The sequence below is a fragment of the Electrona antarctica genome (genome assembly GCF_951216825.1).
Source record: "Electrona antarctica genome assembly, chromosome: 14".
Taxonomy (NCBI): Eukaryota; Metazoa; Chordata; class Actinopteri; order Myctophiformes; family Myctophidae; genus Electrona; species Electrona antarctica.
This window is the reverse complement of record NC_136795.1, coordinates 46787756-46812835: the sequence shown is the minus strand read 5'-3', so window position 1 is coordinate 46812835 and position 25080 is coordinate 46787756. Positions and strand designations below refer to the sequence as shown.

General features: G+C 45.4%; 1 protein-coding gene across 1 annotated transcript in view; it reads left to right on the top strand.

The window, feature by feature from the left end:
- Positions 1 to 24188, top strand: part of LOC306937256 (uncharacterized protein) — a gene marked incomplete at its 5' end in the record, with an annotated part of 51641 nt that extends 27453 nt beyond the window's left edge. The window contains 4 exons of the mRNA XM_079520923.1: positions 6539 to 6598; positions 13061 to 13182; positions 14125 to 14601; positions 20977 to 24188. Of these exons, the coding sequence (XP_079377049.1) occupies positions 6539 to 6598; positions 13061 to 13182; positions 14125 to 14601; positions 20977 to 21140 (823 nt within the window). The 3' untranslated portion in view covers positions 21141 to 24188. The remainder of the gene's footprint in view (positions 1 to 6538; positions 6599 to 13060; positions 13183 to 14124; positions 14602 to 20976) is intronic.
- Positions 24189 to 25080: the final 892 nt, after the last annotated feature.

The window sequence follows — 25080 nt, the reverse complement described above, 5'->3', positions numbered from 1 at the left end:
CCGCAAAGTAGCGGAAACATGCCCTTCATTTGCATACCACTCCCCTTCATTTGCATACCACTCCCCTTCATTTGCATACCACGCACCTTCATTTGCATGCCACGTCCCTTCATTTGCATAAACCAATCCCCTTCATTTGCATGTCACGCCCCTTCATTTGCATAAACCAATCCCGCAAAGTAGCCGAAACATGCCCTTCATTTGCATACCACTCCCCTTCATTTGCATACCACTCCCCTTCATTTGCATAAACCAATCCTCTTCATTTGCATGCCACGCCCCTTCATTTGCATACCACGCACCTCATTTGCATACCACTCCCCTTAATTTGCATGCCACGCCCCTTTATTTGCATAAACTAATCCCGCAAAGTCGGAAACATGCCCTTCATTTGCATACCACTCCCCTTCATTTGCATACCACTCCCCTTCATTTGCATACCACGCACCTTCATTTGCATGCCACGTCCCTTCATTTGCATAAACCAATCCCCTTCATTTGCATGTCACGCCCCTTCATTTGCATAAACCAATCCCGCAAAGTAGCCGAAACATGCCCTTCATTTGCATACCACTCCCCTTCATTTGCATACCACGCACCTTAATTTGCATACCACTCCCCCTCATTTGCATGCCACGCCCCTTCATTTGCATAAACCAATCCCACAAAGTAGCCGAAACATGCCCTTCATGTGCGTGGTATGCAAATGAAGGGGAGTGGCCCCTTCATTTGCATACCACGCACCTTCATTTGCATGCCACGCCCCTTCATTTGCATAAACCAATCCCCTTCATTTGCATGCCACGCCCCTTCATTTGCATACCACGCACCCCATTTGCAATCCACTCCCCTTCATTTGCATGCCACGCCCCCTTCATTTGCATAAACCAATCCCGCAAAGTAGCGGAAACATGCCCTTCATTTGCATACCACTCCCCTTCATTTGCATACCACTCCCCTTCATTTGCATACCACGCACCTTCATTTGCATGCCACGCCCCTTAATTTGCATAAACCAATCCCCTTCATTTGCATGCCACGCCCCTTCATTTGCATACCACGCACCTCATTTGCATACCACTCCCCTTCATTTTCATGCCACGCCCCTTCATTTGCATAAACCAATCCCGCAAAGTAGCAGAAACATGCCCTTCATTTGCATACCACTCCCCTTCATTTGCATACCACGCACCTTCATTTGCATGCCACGTCCCTTCATTTGCATAAACCAATCCCCTTCATTTGCATGTCACGCCCCTTAATTTGCATAAACCAATCCCGCAAAGTAGCCGAAACATGCCCTTCATTTGCATACCACTCCCCTTCATTTGCATACCACGCACCTTAATTTGCATACCACTCCCCCTCATTTGCATGCCACGCCCCTTCATTTGCATAAACCAATCCCACAAAGTAGCCGAAACATGCCCTTCATGTGCGTGGTATGCAAATGAAGGGGAGTGGCCCCTTCATTTGCATACCACGCACCTTCATTTGCATGCCACGCCCCTTCATTTGCATAAACCAATCCCCTTCATTTGCATGCCACGCCCCTTCATTTGCATACCACGCACCCCATTTGCAATCCACTCCCCTTCATTTGCATGCCACGCCCCCTTCATTTGCATAAACCAATCCCGCAAAGTAGCGGAAACATGCCCTTCATTTGCATACCACTCCCCTTCATTTGCATACCACTCCCCTTCATTTGCATACCACGCACCTTCATTTGCATGCCACGCCCCTTAATTTGCATAAACCAATCCCCTTCATTTGCATGCCACGCCCCTTCATTTGCATACCACGCACCTCATTTGCATACCACTCCCCTTCATTTGCATGCCACGCCCCTTCATTTGCATAAACCAATCCCGCAAAGTAGCAGAAACATGCCCTTCATTTGCATACCACTCCCCTTCATTTGCATACCACGCACCTTCATTTGCATGCCACGTTTCTTCATTTGCATAAACCAATCCCCTTCATTTGCATGTCACGCCCCTTAATTTGCATAAACCAATCCCGCAAAGTAGCCGAAACATGCCCTTCATTTGCATACCACTCCCCTTCATTTGCATACCACGCACCTTAATTTGCATAAGCAAATCCCACAAAGTAGCCGAAACATGCCCTTCATTTGCATACCACGCACCTTCATTTGCATGCCACGCCCCTTCATTTGCATAAACCACTTCCACAAAGTAGGCGGGGTGACACCCACTAATTTACATAAGCGACACCCACTAATTTGCATATACCACACCCACAAAGTAGCCGGAACCACGCCCTTCATTAGCATAAACTGCTCCCACAAAGTAAGTTAGCGAGAAAAGTCGCGAAATTCGACAGAACAAATCCGAGACCATTACCGCAACCGAGTCGCGGCCCCGATCGCAGCCGTATAGGGTTTCGGCCAAACGGACATACGGTCGTGACAGTAGCCCTGCACGAAAGCCTCGAAATTTGCGACTTTGACGCGAAAGTCGCAGAACAAATCCGAGACCATCACCGCGGCCGGGTCGCGGCCCCGATCGCAGCCGTATAGGTTTCGGGCCAAACGGACATACGGCCGCGGCGGTAGCCTTGAACGAACGCCTACAAATTGCCGACTTTGACGCGCGACAACGCGCCAACGATAAAACATCACGGTCCGACGTTCGGATATGTCGGAGAGCCAGCCGAGACGAACGGTTAGGTGTCTCGGACGTACGCCTCCGACAGTCGTACAAAACGTCCTTCACTTTGGCTCTGTGCATGCAGACACGTCATAGACCCATAGACTCTAACAGCGTCCTGGCTGAAAAAGTGAAACGAGACCGTGCCTCTTAGAAAGGTCGCCCGAGGACGTTCTATAGATCCATGCGTGCGTCTCCGGGAGCTCTATAACATATCCGAAAATCATCCCGGAAGGCCTCACCGTCGTGACGTTCCAGTGAAGCAAAGTTTGACGTTCACGCGCGCCTACGACGACGATCGTAAGTCTGTTCGGGATGGGCCGAACACCTCTGCGATCGCGGCGACGAGCCGATCTTCGTGATGGTCTGAGTTTTTTTTCTGCGACCTCGGGAACCTCAAATCTGACCCGAGGCCTAGCATTGCAGTGTAGTTCCCTTTATCGGACGCTTGTAAGAGTCCCACAAAATCGAGACCAACGCCATTTTATTCGCCATGGCCTGAATATGGATATTCGGGGGTGTTACATATTTAAAAAAATATCTATCACTTATTTGTTAAGGCATTTGGCCCAAAGGTCACCGTGGCAGTCTTTCGGCTGACCTTTGACCTTTGCAAACGTCGTGGAAATTCGAGACCGGTTCCATTGGATTCGACATGTCCTGAATATGGATATTGGAGGTTCTTACATATTTTTAAAAATATATATCACCCCGTTTTTTTAAGAATTTGGCCCAAAGGGTCACCGTTGCAGTCTTTTTGCTGACCATTGACCTTTGCAAACGTCCTGGAAAGTCGAGACCGGCCCCATTGAATTTGGGACGCTCTAAATATGAATAAAATGTCTCGTTTGCGAAGAATAGGGTTAGGGAACATATTTTAAAGGTGTGTTTTGTCTGTTTTCACTTCTGTGGAGAGAGGGGAGAGAGGAGGCAGTCTTTTTGCTGACCATTGACCTTTGCAAACGGCGTGGAGAGCCCAGACCGACGCCATTGAATTCTGCATTTTCTAAATATGAATAAAATGTCTAGTTTGTGAAGAATAACATTAATGAACATGTTGTGTTTTGTGTTTTGTCTGTTCATTCAAAAAGAGAGGAGAGGAGAGGAGGGGAGAGGCATATGGCTTCATGAAATGAAATGAAATGAAATCTATATTTACCCAGGGTATCTGGGCTAAGCTCAAGAACTTGTTTCCAGCCAGGATAGAACACATTTCATCGTAGTGGTTGATGCCTTGTTCAAGGGCATTTCAGCGGTGGTAATTTTAACGTGTCGGACGGCTGATTCGAACTGGGAACCTTCCGGTATCTAGACCGCGCCGCTATCCGTTCGGCCACCGCTGCCACATACATGTGGATGGGCTGTGGCGCTGTTCTGAATTCCACTGGCAGATAACGGTCTTTTCTTTGATTCGTTTCTCTGACTTCCTATGTAAGTGCTGCTATTAAAATGCTTACTTTAAAAAGACTAAAATAGCTAAAATACAACAATTCATGGTCATAAGTTCATAATGCATAATTCATAATAATGTCATGATACAATAATAAATATGTGGTTCATAATTGATTTCATATGAGGTTAAAAATGTAAACATGATGTGATGATAACTTTCTGAGGCAGAACCAAGTTCCCTGTCTGTCAGTAGCAACACTGGACCATGATTGATTGACTGATTGATGCATGATTGCCTGGCATTGCACACAGGTGGTACAAACATTTCTCTCACTCATTCAGACTCTGGTCTGCACAAGGAAGCACACTCGCAGCAGAGTAGTGTGTTTGAACTGTTTAAAGTTATTAAACACGGTCAAAAGGACATTCAAAGGACTGTATGAAACTCAAGAAGCATCAAGAACCTCTTTACACAACAAGCGGCCAACGAGGTATTATTATTTGAGAGTTATCTTTGTTGTGTTGTATTGTGGTGTTTTGACGGACACGTTCACCTGCGCATCGCGCAAATCTACATGTTTTGTATTTCTTTGTTTGATCAATATTATGTATTGCGACGTAATTTGTTGATTGTTTATGTGTTTATTATTTTGTGTGAACATAGTTCTCACGGCATGGAACAGCAGAGGGATGAGAAGAATGCCCAATAAATGCCCGTTTATAAAGAACCGACCTGTGTCGTCAATGTTGTGAGAAGACCTACATCCTACGTGTGTGTGTTTCGTGTCGTGCCAAGAGACGTCTGTGTGTGAGTTCAGATCCCGTGGAGAGGCTGAGGCTGCAGTGCCTGGCCCGAGGGTCGTCTGGCATCAATGGCCTGGGCAGGTGAGTGTGTGCGCGTGCGTGTGTGTGTGTGCGCGCGCGTGCCTCCCTCAGGCACAGCAGAGGCGTACATACAGACAGTTGGACTGTGAGGTGAGGTGACGTGGCAGCCCTCCTCCTCGCCATCACCCAGGAAGCCTTGGAGGTGTCGGCCGGTGTTGCTGGGCTCTATAACATATGAAAATCAGACCGGAAGGCCTTACCGTTGTGGCGTTCTACAGAAGCAAAGGTTTTAAATAGCAGACCTACAAGCTCGTAGCGCGCCACTCGGTGTAGTGGAACGTTCGCGCGCGCCATGTCGACTAGAAAGGTCGCCCGAGGACGTACTACAGTTCCACGCGTGCGTCTCTGGGAGCTCTATAACATATCCGATAATCAGACCGGAAGGCCTTACCGCTGTGGCGTTCTACAAAAGCAAAGGTTTTAAATAGCAGATCTACAAGCTCGTAGCGCGCCACTCGGTGTAGTGGAACGTTCGCGCGCGCCATGTCGACTAGAAAGGTCGCCCGAGGACGTACTACAGTTCCACGCGTGCGTCTCTGGGAGCTCTATAACATATCCGATAATCAGACCGGAAGGCCTTACCGTTGTGGCGTTCTACAGAAGCAAAGGTTTTAAATAGCAGATCTACAAGCTCGTAGCGCGCCACTCGGTGTAGTGGAACGTTCGCGCGCACCATGTCGACTAGAAAGGTCGCCCGAGGACGTACTACAGTTCCACGCGTGCGTCTCTGGGAGCTCTATAACATATCCGATAATCAGACCGGAAGGCCTTACCGTTGTGGCGTTCTACAGAAGCAAAGGTTTTAAATAGCAGATCTACAAGCTCGTAGCGCGCCACTCGGTGTAGTGGAACGTTCGTGCGCGCCATGTCGACTAGAAAGGTCGCCCGAGGACGTACTACAGTTCCACGCGTGCGTCTCTGGGAGCTCTATAACATATCCGATAATCAGACCGGAAGGCCTTACCGTTGTGGCGTTCTACAGAAGCAAAGGTTTTAAATAGCAGATCTACAAGCTCGTAGCGCGCCACTCGGTGTAGTGGAACGTTCGCGCGCACCATGTCGACTAGAAAGGTCGCCCGAGGACGTACTACAGTTCCACGCGTGCGTCTCTGGGAGCTCTATAACATATCCGATAATCAGACCGGAAGGCCTTACCGTTGTGGCGTTCTACAGAAGCAAAGGTTTTAAGTAGCAGATCTACAAGCTGTGTGTGAATGTGGGAAGTGGGGACGCTGGCGTCGACTGTTCGCCGCTTCACCTCCCAATGTATGAATGAATGAACCATTGTAAAGCGCTTTGAGCACTTGGAAAAGCGCTATAAAAATGCAATTCATTATAAATTCATTATTATATTATTTAGACCCGAGGACGATTCTACAAATGCCTTCTAAAACCTGAAGGTTTTCTGAAAAACCCCATGTTTCTATTTCAGTCGTTCTCAAACATTTTCATCAAGGACCCCCAGAATTATATGTATTTGGCCACGGACCCCAATCTGAAAATATGTTGTTCCAGGGACCCTCCCCCCCAGAAGCAAATATTTGAGTTAAAAACGTTCGCCCCCCCGCCCCTGGCCTGGAGCGCAGACGGCCCGGCAGCCAGGACAGCTTTGGGGACGCTCACCCCACCACCCCCCGTAAAGACAGGTACCTGTCCCCCCGCCAAACCCCGCGCCTCAGCCTCAGCCTGCCCGCCCCGCTCCACCACCAGCCACCAGCTCATAGCGCGCCACTCGGTGGCGCGCTATGAGCTTGTAGATCTGCTATTTTTCAATAGCTAAAGCATAACATAATGCTAACACCAAAAGGGGTTCCCGCCCAAAATAAATTAAGGCAACCGGCCGGTTCCACGCGCTGCACAAGGTGCCCTTTTTTAACTTGAGCACCTGCCCCTCTAAATGTCTGTGCACGCCACTGACGTACTGTTAGCGTGAAAAACGCAATAATCGCATTGCGGAGATTTTTCATTTATCGTGACATTGTCCTACAGTTTGATCAGTTCACATTCGCCAAAATGCATATCTGGTACCACTTAAAAACCTCCATAGCATCTAGTCTAAATGCATATCTGGTACCACTTAAAACCCTCCATAGCATCTAGTCTAAATGCATATCTGGTACCACTTAAAACCCTCCATAGCATCTAGTCTAAATGCATATCTGGTACCACTTAAAACCCTCCATAGCATCTAGTCTAAATGCATATCTGGTACCACTTAAAACCCTCCATAGCGCACTTGATACGCTAGCAAACAAAAGTGCCATTTAAAGAGTTTTAACCATACTTTGATTATCGCGATTGCATTTTCATATCATTCCATAGAACCTTTTAGGTTTCATTGGTTTCATTAGTTCAATAACACAATTTCACTTAATTTATTATTTGTTTTACAACGTCAAAAGAAAATAGCAGATCTACAATGCCGCCACGTGTCACATCACGGTGTGTTGTGAGCTTGTAGATCGGCTATTTCATAGGACATTAATTTACAGGGAGAAAAATAAAACATAAAAAAGTTGAAATGTGGAGATATGAGATTTCTGCCCGACAGTGACGACCGACAGGGTGTGTGTGTGTGTTCGGTATTTTATGTTCTGTTTTACACTACAGCCGTCAGTGGTTCTCAACCTTTTGGGTGGCGTGCGACCCCCCCCAAAAATGGACTTGACCAAGTCTTGCAACCCCCCTTCATAACATACACACTAAATCATAGGCTAAATTAATTAGCAGAAACCAAACTATATTTACCCAGCAAGCCAAATTACGTTATGATGACGTCCTCCGGTGACTCCGGTGACGTTCAGGACTAGGCCAGATCACAGCCGTCTTCAGCAGTTTAAATAATATAGCTTATTCTGGGCTAGATCTAACTAGTTATGATATGACTTAAGTTGATCTGGCCAATATCGGACTCTCTCTGATTCATCCAGGGACGTCTGTCTTAGTGGGCAGAATTTATGTACATTGAAATCGGGTGATATTCTGGGCCAGATCTGACTAGTCTCGGACGGTTTGACACAGTGGCGTGCACATACATTTAGAAGGGCAGGTGCTCAAGTGGAAAAAAGGGCACTTTGTGCAGCGCGTGGAACCGGCCGGTTGCCTTAATAGTGTGAGATTTATAGATTGTGGGGCCTAAATAATATATTAGAAGCTTTTTATCAAGAATTGATCAATGTTACCATGGTCCACATACTGTACAGTGTAACTGTACAACATTTAAAAAAATAAATAAAAGGGTTTTTTTTTCTTTTTTCGAAAGGGCACATTGCCAAAAGGGCAGGGGGTGCTCTAGCACCCCCTAGTGTCTATCTGTGCACGCCACTGGTTTGACTTGATTTGGCCCCAATAGAGACGTCTCAAATTGGTCCAGGTCCTGACAGTTGTGGCTTTAACCCATTCAGGCCCGACCTCAAAATTAAAAAGAAAATCTTCTAAATCCTCCAGTTTTCTGAAATAAATATTTTCACGATTTAAAAAAAAAATAGCAGACCTACAAGTTCATAGCGCGCCACTCGGTGGCGCGCTATGAGCTTGTAGATCTGCTATTTTTCAATGGCTAAATTATAACATAATGCTTTAAAACACCAAAAGTGGTTCCCACCCAAAATGGGTTAATATAGGTACTACATCTGAGATGAAAATAGAATACACATCTCTTCTGTGCATAGAAGAGCGCATAGGGGCTGATCAATTTGACAACGGGAACGTGAATATTGCAAGAAACTGCCGCAGGTATTTGTGCCTTATTATTACTATTCTCCTCACTCACGGCGGAAGTGGAAGATACTGGTGGGGTGGCAGCCACAACCAACTGGTCGAGAACCACTGTACACTGTTATCCTTGGTTAACGATGATCATAAGCTAATGTCGTTTTATCCCAATGAATGGTTGGCGATGAACCTGAACAGTGCATGTTCACTAATCTCTTCCATGCATTTCAGTTAAAGGGAAACCATTTTGAACCTCTTAGTAGGGCATTAAGCAACTAGTCGACTAGTAAATCCACTAGTCGACTAGTAAATCCACTAGTCGACTAGTAAATCCACTAGTCGACCTTGTTGGTACTAGTTGACTAGTTTATAAGAAAAAAAGTGTTTTTTTCCCCGATTTTGTAGGCCTCAAGATCAGGTAGATTATAGTTATAGTCACCAATATACACCGTTTTTAAATGTACAAATATTTATTTCCAAAAAAAAACAAAAACATAATATGTAGTTAAACAACTAGTCAACAAGCTAGTCAACTAGTAAAAATGACTAGAAGTGAATGCCCTACCTCTTACTAGTGTTATTGGGATGACGGGATCGATCACTGTGTTTGATGTAGAGGGCTGTCCCAAATTAACCTGACTCCGCCAGATGGGGCAGCAGAGAGTACACTGGGTTCCCCCTGCTCCCATATGGGAACACTCAGGCAGACTTGATGCCCGGCCACAAAACGGCCTGGCCAATCAGCGGCAGCTAGAGGCGGGATCAAGGCATAGGGCCGATTCATACTCCTATTTTACCACTGTTTCGGCGCTGTAGTGCCGAAATGATTTCGGCTCGTCAGAAATTTTCAGTAGCACCGAAGAGCCGACTTTAGGACGGTACCCGCCCCCCCCCCCGAACCTCAAATGACGTCACATTGTAGGCTCTACAGCGCCGAACCGACTTTTATTCGGCTTTAAAATAGGAGTATGAATCGCGCCATACACAGTGCTTCCTTGATCCCGCCAGGAGGGGGGAACCCAGTGTACTCTCTGCTGCCCCATCTGGCGGAGTCAGGTTAGTTCCAAATACCAATGTATGCACTATAACTAACACTAACAGTTTTTGCACATACAGTATGCAGGTTTCCACCCGGCAGAGACTTACAGTATGTCCTGTGCGGTCGGGTACAGTACTGGACCAATACTGCTTTACAAGTGGTGTTGCGTGAAGCTCAAAATTAGTAGCCTGGCTAATAAGCCAGACTCAAATCACACTGTCGTGTGGTATTTGAGTCTGGAGATGCTGTGTATGGATCTTGTTTCCCGGGGGGGCGGGTTCAAACATTTTCTCTTTGACGCAATTGGTCAGAGCTGCTGTCAGTCAAAGGTCTCAAGCATTGAACGTCAATGTACCAAAGCCCGCCCATATTGCATACCGTGTCCCGATTGGCCACACCAGTTCTCTGGTGTAGGAAATGGGCGTACAATTGAGCCTCTCCAGACCGTAATCCGCCGGCAGGCATATTTTTTTGCCAATGGCTGATTCGGTCTGGCTTATTAGCCAGGCTACAAAATTAGGGCTGTGAATCTTTGGGTGTCCCACGATTCGATTTGATTCCGATTCTTGGGGTCACGATTCGATTCAACTCGATTCTCAATCCAAAAACGATTGATTGATTCTTGATTCAATACATAGGATTTCATCACAATCTACTCCAGTCTTGAAGTGACTACAGTAACTTGAAAATGACTGAAGATGTTTACTGTGATTAGGGTGAGCTTACATTTCATATCACAAACATCATGTAGTGAAAACTCCTGTAACTGACACCCCTACTCAAAATGCAAAAAAACTGCGACATACTAGCGTCATGTCCAGGGGGTGTACTTGTACATCAAGCTGCCTCACGCTACAGAAACGGGAGATAGGTTCCTGCCCCTATGGGCCTCATGGCTCGGCAAGGCTACTTACTTACTTACTCAAAATGCAATATCCTCTACCCCCAAACAGGCTTTCTGTATTGGCTCAGCAGAGTACATTTTGGTCGCGCGTGTATCGTAAAGGGATCCGGGTTCGAACAGTTACTGATTGTAACAGAATGCATACATTTAGACAAAAAATCACACCCGTGTGAAGTGAGGGCCGCTCTTGTCGTCATACCGTCATTCATGATCACATTCCAGCCAATTTGCGTCTTCACATATGATACTTATTATTATTTAATGGCCAATTCGACCAAAGAAAGAAAGAAAACAAAGAATAATATACAGCAATAAAACACTACAGCAGTGAATGGATCATTGCATCATAGATCTCTTAATTTAATTTAACCCATTCAGTACGGGAACCCCTTTTGGTGTTTTAACTTAGCATTATGTTATACTTTAGCTATTGAAAAATAGCAGATCTACAAGCTGGCGCGCTACGAGCTTGTAGATCTGCTATTTTTTTTTAATCGTAAAAATGCGCCACAAATCTTTGAATATATATTCTTTCAGAGCGAACGTTTTTTTTTTTTTTTTTGACGTCGGGCCTAAATGGGATAAATAAGCGGTGCTCCATGAAACGCCATGAAGAGTTGGATGTTCTGCATAATAATAATAATACATTTTATTTATAAGGCGCCTTTCAGGGCACTCAAGGTCGCCGTACAACAGGTTAAAACAGTTTATACAAACATATTTAAAAGCAAAACTAAGGTTATAATAAATAACTAAGGTTCAGCCTGCAGCAGAGGTCAGCCATATGCCTGCCTGAACAGGTGAACATGAGTCCTCCCTCGCTGTGTCTGCCCTGACACATTGACTGCTAATTGGATTATTATTATATTGCAACTATTGATTCTATTGTATTATTTGATTGTTCTTTTTTTGAATAGGCAAGTAATTGAGTAGCACTTTTTGCTGTTTTGTTTAAAGGACCACTTCACCACTTTTCAACTTCTCTTCCTATAATTGGTCCTAACTAATGTTCATGATAAAATACCACCATTTTTTCCTGTGTCTCATAGGAAGGCTGTGGGCAGTTCAGAAACCCGTCCACCAGTGACATCATCGATGGTGAATCCAAGCTAATAGAAACGGCAGGCTTTCTTTTCCTGAAAAGTTGCAATGCAAAAGTTGAAGCCATCGTTCTCACGATAATAAAAATCTAAATATATTTTAAAACAAATCTTGTTGCCTAATGATGATGTCACTGGTGGACGGGTTTCTGAACTGCCCACAGCCTTCCTATGAGACACAGGAAAAAATTGTGGTGTCACTGGTGTCACTGGTGGACGGGTGTCCGAACTGCCCAAAGCCCTCCTATGAGACACAGACTGAGTAGGAAAAAATTGTGGTGTTTTATCATGAACATTAGTGAGGACCAATTATATGAAGAGATGTTGAAAAGTGGTGAAGTGGTCCTTTAATTTGATTAAATCTTCAATCAACAAATCTGCGTGACAAATTCTATATAGACTTTTTAATCAACTACTTAAGCCATATTTTATAAGTTGAATAAAAACAATTAAAAAAAGAGAAAATTGTGTGTTGTCAGATTGTATAGAATATTTTTATTTTTGGGGAATATTTGAAAATGTTCCAAATTGATTATTCTTTCGTAATTGATTGAATCGGTTAGTTCAGTGGAGTCTCAACCTGTTCTGGATCAGGGCCCACTTCGTGGAAGCCTTTGTGGCCGGGCCCACCCATCACACCACTTAACAGGTCAGATGGGTGGGTTAACAGGTCAGATGGGTGGGCCCACCCACCCATCACGCCACTTAACAGGTCAGATGGGTGGGCCGCATGCAATTTTCAGAGCTAATAATCAGTCCGATAGATGGTGTTCCTCCTTGGATCAATGGAACTAACATAGTTTGCATTTATCAGTATCACTTTTTAACCCATTTAGGCCTGACCTCGAAATTTAACAAATGTCTTCTAAATCCTGATAGTTTTCTGAAATTCCTATGTTTCTATATCAGTGGTGCTCAATATTTCATGTCAAGGACCCCAACAATTTTATGTAATATGCCCGCCGACCCCCCCCCCCCCCCCCCCCCCCCCCCCCCGAAGCAAAGCTTTGAGTTAAAAACGTTTGCTGTGACAGAATATATAAGATTTGCGCCACATTTTCTCGATTTTTCAAAAATAGCAGAGTGCCGCGCTATGAGCTTGTAGATCTGCTATTTGTCAATAGCTAAAGTATAACATAATGCTTAAAACACCAAACAGGGTTCCCGCCCAGAATGGATTAATTCAAATCTTTGTCTTCTGGCAACTATTTGGGAGGCCCACTTGCAATACCCTCGCCGTCCACCAGTGGGGCCCCTGGTACCACAGGTTGAGAACCACTATTTAGTATAGTTCACTGTACCTCTCGCCCCGCACCGTTATAATCTTGACCTTGTGTGTGTTTTTCCGCAGCCCGGCCCGTGAGCTCACCTCCACCCCCCCTCCCCAGAGGAACGGGTCGGTCTACCTGACAGCGGGGACCCCCCACTCTCAGGGGGGCTCCCGGGGGCCCAGTCCACACCTGATGCGCAGAGGTGAGTGAGTGAGGGGTTCCCTCTGATCTTTATATCGACGATCGGAGGAGTCCATGGCTGAACTTCAACGTCATGGAAATTAGGGCCAGGATACGTTTGGTAGAGGTTTGGGTTGTGTAGTTACCTTTCCATGATGTAATTGCTCCATTGATTAGAAATTGATACTTTGAAATATGTCATTACCATATATATATATATATATATATATATATATATATATATTAGGGGTGTAACGATGTAGTAACTGCATAAAAAAATCGATTTTAATTTCAATAATCAAAGTATATTGAAATGAAAACGGCAACATTGACTATGTATCGAATCGTTTTGCAATACAAATAATCGGTATCGAATCGTTTTTCTATGCAAATAATCGATTGTATCAATACTATTATACTTTTGTGTGTGGTATTTAGCAATTTTGTGAAGAAAAAATAAAAAGGGGTTTAATCACTTCGTTTAAAATAATGTCAATGTATTTTAAATAGCTACTATCGATTTCAAATCCTTGAATCGTAACGGATCGTATCGCCATAATGAACCAATATCGTCCATGTATCGTATCGTCAACCATGTATCGTGATACGTATCGTATCGCTGTTACAATCGTTCTACACACACATATACAATTTTTCCAGCCCGGGTTTTCTTGCTAATATTTCCCATTTTGGGCGGGAACCCCTTTTGGTGTTTTAAACATTATTATGTTATAATTTAGCTATTGAAAAATAGCAGATCTACAAGCTCGTAGCGCGCCACCGAGTGGCGCGCTACGAGCTTGTAGGTCTGCTATTTTTGAAAAATCGTGAAAATATTTATTTCAGAAAACTGGAGGATTTAGAAGATTTTTTTTTAAAATTTTGAGGTCAGGCCTGAATGGGATAAATAGCTTTGAATATAATTCGACGGTTCCTCTCCTCTCTCTCCTCTCTCTCTCTCCAGGCACTAAGAAACAGGCCCCGGCTCCTCCCAAACTGGCCAGTCCTTTCAGCAACAACCAGCAGCAGACCCCGACGGGCTCGCCCCACCCCGCCGCCGCGCCTCGGCGCCACCACGCCGGCAAAGACAGTCCGAGCCACGCCCCGTTCCACCCGCCCCCGCAGCCCCCGCCTCCAGCCCACCACCACCACCAGGGCGGCGAGCCTGAGTCGTCTCCGCGCAGCACCCCGAGCCCCACCCCTCCGGGCACGCCCCCTCCTCCGCAGCATCATCACGACGCGCCCCTTCTCCTCCCGCAGAACCCTTACCCCACCGGCGGGTCGCAGAGCCCTTACCCCACCGGCTCGCTGCCCCGCCCCGCTAGGCCCGCCCCCAAGCCCCGCCCCCGGCCCAACATGCCGCCGCCCCCTCAGCCACCGCCGGCCAATGACGACGACGACGACGGCGGTTTCCTGGGCTCCGCCTCCAAGATCATAACAGGTAACGGCGACGTGACGTCGAGAGGTTTTTTATCCTCTCGTGTCGAGTTCTCGGTGAAATGAATCCTCGGTGTCGGTTTATCCGTTTTGTTTATCCGTTTATCCGTTCTCTCATCGGCACAGATTCAGAGCTCCGCAGCAGAATCTGTCAGCAGATCCTGTTACAGCGTGTAGAGTTTAGGAATGTTAGGAATGTGAACAGAGACACGTGCGGCCGGAAGTGGAGCGCTAAAGGAGAGCGTGAGCGGCCCGAGATCCGCTCTCTAGAAGTGGAAGCGGGCGGTACAGTACGTACCACCAAAGGCTTTTTTTGGGGGGTACGTACTGTTTTTTCCCCAGAAACTGTGTACAAAACGTACATTTGTTACACTCTCAGAGTCCAGGATTGAGTCTTCAAACGGAATTGTGTTAGTGTACATTGTCAGTGCTGTCAAAATGAGCTCAGAAATTACATGTACGTTAGACTTTTTTGGTCTTGAAAATAGGCCTGTTATTACTACTGCTCTATTTTGCATAGACATCATGCACATATAATGCAGTACAGTATATTATACATCAGTACCGTTGCGGCCATGAGATTTAGACAAAAGCATAAACCGGTGCCCCGTGGAGTTCACTTGCGCTAATTCTCTGTGTTTGAATGGTTGAATTAACCCATTTTGGGCGGGTGTTTTAAGCATTATGTTATGCTTTAGCTGTTGAAAAATAGCAGATCTACAAGCTCATAGCGCACCACCGAGTGGCGTGCGCTACGAGCTTGTAGGTCTGCTATTTTTGAAAAATCGTAAAAATGCGGCACAAATCTTTGAATATATATTTTTTCAGAGCGATTTTTTTTTTCGACGTAAAAAAAAAAGGCGCGTCGGGTCTGCCTACACCTCCCAGCCATTGGAAAATACCCGATAACCTGAGACCTCTCGTGGCTTATTGCTTAAGTAGCAGCCAGTGAGCCACACCTACTACTAATTTATCTTTACAATCTGACACCTACCTGACAGCCCTAGTGAACGTGTGTGTGTGTTTATGTGCATTGCATGCGTGCCGACGTATGACTGTGTGTGTGCATAAAAATAAAAAAATTCCTTGAGGAAACTCGTCTTTGGCCCAACTCTTTGGTCGATTGACGTTTTTACTGACAGAAATGAACATGTTTTTTGTACATAATCTGTCAAAAAGGATAACCAGCTGGAGAGCTTCTTTCCGTTGTGGTCACAACGTACGCTGGAGCGTTTGTACAGTCACAATGAATGGAACGTTCGTTCATCACATCCAGATGGAGTGGAAATATTCTACAAGACCATTAGAATTACAACTGGTGCAGTTTAGGCTTTTAGCAGACACACACTGTGTATCCAGAGACACTTAGTGTGAAGGGGTGAGTGCTAGGGGGTGAGTCTGAAGAGGTGAGTGCTAGGGGGTGAGTGTGAAGAGGTGAGTGCTAGGGGGTGAGTGCTAGGGGGTGAGTCTGAAGAGGTGAATGCTAGGGGGTGAGTCTGAAGAGGTGAATGCTAGGGGGTGAGTCTGAAGAGGTGAGTGCAAGGGGGTGAGTGTGAAGAGGTGAGTGCTAGGGGGTGAGTGTGAAGAGGTGAGTGCTAGGGGGTGAGTCTGAAGAGGTGAATGCTAGGGGGTGAGTCTGAAGATGTGAATGCTAGGGGGTGAGTCTGAAGAGGTGAATGCTAGGGGGTGAGTTTGAAGAGGTGAATGCTAGGGGGTGAGTGCTAGGGGGTGAGTCTGAAGAGCTGAGTGCTAAGGGGTGAGTCTGAAGAGGTGAATGCTAGGGGGTGAGTGTGAAGAGGTGAGTGCTAGGGGGTGAGTGTGAAGAGGTGAGTGCTAGGGGGTGAGTCTGAAGAGGTGAATGCTAGGGGGTGAGTCTGAAGAGGTGAATGCTAGGGGGTGAGTGCTAGGGGGTGAGTCTGAAGAGCTGAGTGCTAAGGGGTGAGTCTGAAGAGGTGAGTGCTAGGGGGTGGGTTCTAGGGGTGAGTCTGAAGAGCTGAGTGCTAAGGGGTGAGTGTGAAGAGCTGAGTGCTAGGGGGGGTGAGTCTGAAGAGGTGAGTGCTAGGAGGGTGAGGTGCAGTCTGAAACATCTAGTCTTCAGACTACGGTGGATAAGCCATGGGCGTGAGCCTGCAGTCCCCTAATAATAATAATAATATTAATGGTCACTAACTTCTGCTTAACGTTGTTAGTCTGAACTGCGTAACGACTGAAAGCACTGCCTGTTGAATGATACCGTGAGCATCCGGTATCATGTGATTTCACCTCATCGTTCGTGAGTAATTCTTGGCTGTTCGTGGGTTTCACCGCCTCCCGTCCAGCTTGCCCTTGAATGTACAGTTGGGTGCCACCGATATTGTCCCTTATCATTTGACCCATTTAGGCCTGACCTCAACATTTAAAAAAATCCTTCTAAATCCTCCAGTTTTCTGAAATAAATATTTTCACGATTTTTCAAAAATAGCAGACCTACAAGCTCGTAGCGCGCCACTCGGTGGCGCGCTATGAGCTTGTAGATCTGCTATTTTTCAATAGCTAAATTATAACATAATGTTTAAAACACCAAAAGGGGTTCCCGCCCAAAATGGGTTAACTGTCCTTTTGCGCAGATCACGCAAACCTCAGCAAAAAGAAAAGGACAATATCGATGGCCTCCAACTGTAAATTGTGTGGTGTTGTTCTGAAAGCAATGCATGATGGGAACATTCTGTAAACGTTGCAGATGTGTGAGCTGCTCGGGCCTGCCTTTAAGATGAGCTTTTGAAAGGCAGGTGATGGTAAGAGGACCCTGGTTGGTTGGCTGAACGCGTTTAAACACCTCCGATTGGCCTGCATGTCTTGTTGTTGTTGTTGTTGTCGTCGTGCAGCAGTCTGTGTGTGTCTTTGCTGTCGAGCGGAAACCTCTTATCTCCTTATATGTTAAAGGAGGATTCAGTGATTTTACTTCATTCAAATATCACTTATTTTTTCTTTTTTTCTGGATAATCCTCCCTACTATAGAGTGTGCTGACCATATAAGGAGTTCCTCCCTGTCCCCAGTGAGCCCCTGGGGTCAAAAAACCCTAGTTTCAGTTTTGGTGGCGGGTGGCAAAGCCTTCATCCAATCAGGATGAGAGGGGCCTTCCTCCAATCATGATCGACTGGGGTGCACATGCTGTTGGCCTGTTGCACTTCCCCCCACTGTAGAGCGTGCATGTGCACATTTTGTTACCGGGCGGACTGGGTGGTTTTCCAAATCACCCAAATCACTGAATGCTCCTTTAACTTTTGCTTGTTTCCCCCCGTGAATTAACCAACGCCCTCCTTGATCATACTACAGCAGCATCACACAAAAGCAGTGTTGTTTTCGTCGACTAAAACTGAGACGGAGAATGTTCGTCGACTACCTTTTTTCACTGGCGAAAACTAAATGGAAACTAAAGGAAAACTAAGCTACGATGACTAAAACTATGACTAAATATACTGTCGATTTTGTCGACAAATAAAAACTAGACTAAATTGTTGGGAAGGGACTAGTGGACAAGAGATCCAGGATAAGTCATTGCTTGTAGATCGGCTATTTTCAGCAAGTATAAAATCAGCAAGTATAAAATCAGCCATTACGACGGCATCAAGGCCCAACAAAACACATTTTTGTCGACTAAAGGTGGCCTTACACTAGCCGATTTTCTGATAGCACCACACACTACAGGATAATCGGAGCGGGGCAGAGCAAATATCAAACATTCTTGATGTTGATCGGGCCGATCCCGATCGCGCTTTGAGCGGTCGGGCACCCCCCGAGCGTCAAAAATGCCCGATTACCGGCTAGTGCAAGGCCACCTTAAATCACCTGTAGATTTAGTTGACTAAAATCTTATGATATTTAGTCGACTAAAACTAGACTAACGCTAAAACATTCCGGGTGACTAAAATGTGACTCAAACTAAATGAAAGCCATTCAAGAGACTACGACTAAAACTAAAATAGAAATTTGCTGCCAAAAACAACGCTGCACAAAAGCATCAAAAGTAGCAGATCCACAAGCTCAGTTCCAGCTTGTCGATTTGGTCGACTTTTGAATTTGAATCCTGGGAAGTAACAGTTTTAGGAGATATGGTTTCCACCTGACAGAGGGAGGGTGTGTGTGCGTGTGCGTGCGCGTGTGTGTGTGTGTGCACGGGATCATGGAGGATGAAAGACAAATAACAGAAGAGAATGCGGCATGCTGTTATGTGTTGCTGTATGTCCATCCATGTACAATATACCAATACTGTACTCTATGTACGGTACTGTAGTATATTGCATTAGTAAACCCACTAATCCTTCTTGCTCTCCCAGCAGTTGCTAACATGTATGGCTGTCGTTATCGTAAAACCTACGCAGGCCATGTATTGTCCTACCAATATTTGTGAATGAAAATTACATTTATGTTTGACAAATAACAGAAATATTAAAAGAAATCATGATGCGATGCTCCGTGAGCTTGTAGAACTGCTATTTATGCTTCTAAATTTTTTACTTTTACCCTAAAGGCCCAAAATAGTGACACCAAAATGAAAATGGTTAAACGATCACGAGCAACGACATGTGCAAAATAAGTGCAATTAGCTCAAACAATTGCCACCAGGCCATGGATCGATTTTTTTTTCTTTTCTTTTCCCGAACATTTAGGCTAAAAGGATAGCACAAAAAAGTCTTGGGGACTTGTTTCCCTTGTGGCCCTATGCATTAAATTCATCAACAATTCAACCCCTGTGTAATAACTGTGACAGGCCTGCTGACATGCATGTGGTTGCTGAGGTCTGGGCTGGCTTTTGGCTGTTAACGGTAACGCCTGCCTTTTTTTGCTTTACTAACTTGCCTAACCCAACTAACTAACAGACATTACATCTCCAACTGGACGCTGCAGTGCACATGTTCTAGTGCTCCTGGCGTGGGGGTACATCTAGAAAAAGCGATGAGTTGTGGCACCAAGGATTACGCTCTTAACACAGAAAGCAACTTTGCGCACTTAGAACATCGCTATACAAATTGTATGCGTGTGTTATTATTGAACCAACATATCTGAATTAGAATCCAAATGTGTTGTTCATTGTGACACTGTAAATTCAATGACCTACGACATGTATAGGAACTTGGAAGCAATCCTTAGTGTCTTACACACAGTGAGAAGACGTGTGTGTGTGTGTGTGTGTGTGTGTGTGTGTGTGTGTGTGTGTGTGTGTGTGTGTGTGTGTGTGTGTGTGTGTGTGTGTGTGTGTGTGTGTGTGTGTGTGTGTGTGTGTGTGTGTGTGTGTGTGTGTGTGTGTGTGTGTGTGTGTGTGTGTGTGTGTGTGTGTGTGTGTGTGTGTGTGTGTGTGTGTGTGTGTGTGTGTGTGTGTGTGTGTGTGTGTTCCTTAACCCATTTTGGCCTGAGATCAGATTCTAAAAATGTCTTCTACATCCCGATTTTTCAAAAAAATAGCAGACCTACAAGCTCATAGCGCGCCACTCGATGGCGTGCTATGAGCTTGTAGATCTGCTATTTTTCAATAGCTAAATTATAACATAATGCTAACACCAAAAGGGGTTCCCGCCCAAAATGGGTTAAATCGAAAGGACTACTATATGGTCGATGTTTGGGCTTGCCATTATGTAACTTCAAATATTTGCCGGCAACAGTTGGTGGACTGATTAGAAGTTGATATTCCATAAGCAAATGCAAACAAAAGTAAAATCATTTTCATTGTTTTATGAGGAGAATATTTTGGAATGTAAGTTTCTAATCAAAGGACTGACTGGAGGTATTAATGAGTTACATCATGACAAGGGACTGCAGTACACATGAGGGCCAATAGAGCGGCGCAGTCCCGCCCCCTACCAGGGCCCAGGAAATGATTCTCCGTTCATTTTCCTCATAGACAAGTATTTATTTAAAGACGTTTACGCCGCGGACAAAGCCAACTCGAGTCGTGACAAATCATGACAACAAACACAATCTTTTGGGCCGAACAAATAATTAGAAAGAAGAAAAAAACGGCAGGTTACAACACTTTTTGTCTTCTTTGTAATTATTTGTTTGGTCCAAAATATTGTTTGTGTTGTCATGAGTTGTCACGACTCGATTTGGCTTTGTCCGCGGCGTAACCGTCTTTAAATAACTACTTTTTGAAATGTCTATGAGGAAAATGCATTGGGATTAATTTCCTGGGCCATGGTAGGGGGCGGGACTGCGACGCTCAATTGACAACCACAAAATTGGGCAGGAAACGTTGCGGAAAAGCAAAACCAAAGAGTCTGTGGTGGTGTTTGTGTTTTGGCCCGGTTCGTCTTTCTGGTGGCGTGTTGAGGACGCCGATTGCGCCGTTGACCTCTCTCTCTCTCTCTCTCTCTCTCTCCGATTGGCCTTTTTTTTTTACAGACGGAGGGCTGTTCTTCACGAAGGGGATTGGACGAGCCTTCGTACCTGTGATTGCCGTGGACCAACAGGGGGAGAGCTCTGCTGGTCATGAGCCCGCCCCCGACTCCTCCCCAAACCCACCCACGGAGGAGGCAGAGATCCAATCGGAGAACACTGTGCTGTGATGGTCATCACATCCAACCCAATAACTGTTCCCCCCCCCCCCCCCCCCCCTCTTATTCACGTGGTCCACGGCACAACTTCGTTTAACCCATTTTTGGGCGGGAACCCCTTTTGATGTTAGCATTATGCTATGCTTTAGCTATTGAAAAATAGCAGATCTACAAGCTCATAGCGCGCCACCGAGTGGCGCGCTACGAGCTTGTAGGTCTGCTATTTTTTTTGAAAAATCGAAGAACCACTGACATAGAAACGTAGCTTTTTCAGAAAACTGTCAGGATGTAGAAGACATTTTTTTGAATCTGGTCGCAGGTCAAAAATGGGTTAATGTTCAAAAAAACTCCAAAGAATATCAAGCTGGATTCCCAAAGAGACTCATGGAACACTCCACCTGGTCCTGGTCCACCTGGTCCTGGTCCTGGTCCACCTGGAACACTCCACCTGGTCCTGTTTGTTCTCCTAACACTGTGGCTGAGGCCTCGACATGAGCGGGACTTGGACCCCATGCCTTCCTTTTCTGTCCGTGTTTTATTATTTTTGTGCTTTTGGTTATCTCCAGAGCGCTTCTTATACTAAGAGCACAGCGAGTTGTTTATTGACGCCCGCAGCGTTAAAACCATATGAACCGTTGCTGGAACGATGCTGTCATTTGCATTTACTATTAGCACAAACGGCGTATAGCTGACATTACGGTAAACACGGAACTTCTTCTCATGGCCGTGGTATCGATTTCCAAGTCGGAGTCTTTTAAGAAATGACCGGGTTTTTCACCAAACGGCTAGGAGGGGTCAAACCAAAAAATGACGAGCGGCGCCTCGATTCTCTCCGAAACTATTTTCAGCTTGAAGCTCCCTATTATAGGGTGCTCTGCCAAAAGAAATAACAAAAAAAAATAACGCCGGACATCGAGAGCCCTGGAACACGACGATGATGATGCTTGGCAAAAGTCGGCACTGGGGAAAAGCAGCGCTATATCCTCCAATTATTATTCACCATAGAAATGCATGACGGGAATTAAACAGATCAAACGCTTTTCTGCGGTCGACCACCACTTTTTAGACCGCGTAAACCAAGTCGCGATTTTACGTCGTGTGATGTACTTCGCTGCTGTATTTATCTTTGATCCGAACGTTTAGTCCGTTTTTTTAACATGGCCTTAATTATGTGTCGTCGCTCAGCCCCAAGAAGTGCTTTTTTTTTTATAATTGCTATAATAATGCTGATCTTTATACTCATTGTGTATATCTATTATGATCAAAAGGACCAAAGAAGAAAAAAAACGAGTTAAATTGAAACGAGTTCAGCCATGAGCTGAGTTACTGTAATGACCAAATATTTTGGCAATGGGTGCAATACAACAAAATGCATTACTTTGACTAAAGTTCCTTCTAGACACACTCCCAGCGCATGATGCGATGTGTTCTTTCAACAAGCCTTACCTCGCGTCACACTGTTAAGCCCCATTTATACCGTAGCGTTATGGCGCGTGCCGAAAATAGCCGATCGACAAGCTCACATAGCGTCACATCCGCACCTCGTTGTGAGCTTGTAGATCGGCTGTTTTTGGTGTGCGTGACATCATCATTTGACATCATCACATGACATCATCATATGACGGAACATGTATCAGGAATTGTGAGTGTAAACCACTCCAACAACTGGCTTTGTTAGTTTACGTGTCCACGTGTTTGTTCGTACCAAAAAAATTAGCATGGTTGCTATGGTCACTCAGTTCACACGGGTGTGATTTCATTACGTCAGACCACAGCTGATCAGGCTATATAATACCTTACACCACTCATTTTTTTTACCTGCATTTAATTCATTATTACAATCAACGTGATTTGTCGACTAATAATCGCTCTGGTGCTGAGAGAAACGGCCGCTATTTACACCTTAACACATTCTGGGCGGGAACCCCTTTTGGTGTTTTAAGCATTATGTTATAATTTAGCTATTGAAAAATAGAAGATCTACGTAGCGTGCCACAGAGTGGCGCGCTACGAGCTTGTAGGTCTGCTATTTTTGAAAAATCTTGAAAATGTGGCACAAATCTTTGAATATATATTCTTTCAGAGCGAACGTTTTTAACTCAAATCTTTGCTTCTGGGGGAGTCCCTGGAACAACATATTTTCAGATAGGGGTCGGCGGCCAAATACAGGAAAAAGGTTGAGCACCACTGACATGGAAACACAGGTTTTTTCAGAAAACTGTCATGATTTACATTTTTTAAATTTCGACGTCGGGCCTAAATGGGTTAAGGGCCCGGGGCGGAGATCTCCGTCCGGGTACTTAGTACGGTCTGATGCCCCTGACGGAGATTGATTAACAAGGCGGAGATTAATGATATCAAAACCGGTCGCATCGCTCCACAGCCTATAGGAGCGCTTGTTGCGCAATCCTCGATGTTGCGCAACCGTGAGACGTCATCGAAAATGTTCCCCCCCTGTTTAGCCGACGACAACGAAAATCTTAAAACTTGCGATCTAAATCATCCCGTCTAAAGATTATCTGTTAGACGCTGTCCAGTCGCTAACCACGTTAGATTTAATCTTGCCTCCCGTTGTTGTCGGTCGCATCGAGAGTGTTTTGGCTACACTTAGCTGCTACAGCCACATCCGGGACAACATCCGGTCCGTCGGTAAAAGTGCTCCGGGGGGCGCTATAAACGCTGGGCACATTTTATTAATGGATGAAATAACCCCGGGCCCTTAAGGTGTGTTTAACAGAAGGGATTTATTTTGTTTTGTTTTTAAACAAATCATTTTGTGATGGAAGACAAAAATAATAATGTAATACAGTGCTTTTTTGCAGACGGCTCATGCTCAGGCTCGATTCTAACATGTTTTATTATTGTTTTCGTTCAGCAGATGACAATCTTTACTTATCACTTTGATTGACGGGCACAGACCCAGTTCAGACCTCTCCGAGGACAGAGACTCTATGATCACATTCGTACCTTGTTTTGCTCGTAATTATGATAAGAACGTGGGTTTGGTTTTTTGCTGGGTATTATTGTTTCTTGATTATAATTAAACAGAAATTATTATAACTTGTTTATTGAAGGTGATGTTTTATTATGTCGGTGACTTTGTGGCCTTTGTTCACATTCATGGTGGTTCGGGCATCTAGTAAGCATGCCTCCCGAGCGTCTCCCTAGCTCATTTTGGGCGGGAACCCCTTTTGGTGTTAGCATTATGTTATGATTTAGCTATTGAAAAATAGCAGATCTACAAGCTCATAGCGCGCCACCGAGTGGCGCGCTACGAGCTTGTAGGTCTGCTATTTTTGAAAAATCGAAGAACGACTGACATAGAAACATAGCTTTTTCAGAAAACTGTCAGGATGTAGAAGACATTTTTAGAATCTGATCTCAGGTCAAAATGGGTTTAAGGATGTCTCCCGAGCGTCTCCCTAGGGAGGTCCTCGGTGCATGTCCCACTGAAAGGAGACCCCCGGGGCAGACCAAGGATCAGATGGGAGGATGATATTTCCAAACTGGCCTTGGAACGCCTCGGGATCCCCCAGGATGAAGTTAGCTCTCTTCTGGAGCTGTTTCCCTCGCGACCCGACTCCTGATAATCGGTTGAAGATGGATGGGTGGTTCATCGTCATAGCCGTGCCGTCACTGCCGAAGCTACATGTTGCACATGGTAAATGGTAAATGGTGCATTTATATAGCGCCTTTATCCAAGGTGCTTTACATAGATTGTGCATTACATTCACCCATTCACACACACATTCATACACCGATGGCGGCAGAAGCCATGCAAGGCACCAACCAGCACATCAGGAGCAATTAGGGGTTCAGTGTCTTGCTCAAGGACACTTCGACACCAACTCTGGGGGAGCCCGGGTTCGAACTGGCAGCCTTGCGGTTGCGATCCAGCCACTCTACCCCTGAGCCACCGCCGCCCCTAAACATCCATCTAGCCAGCAGGTAT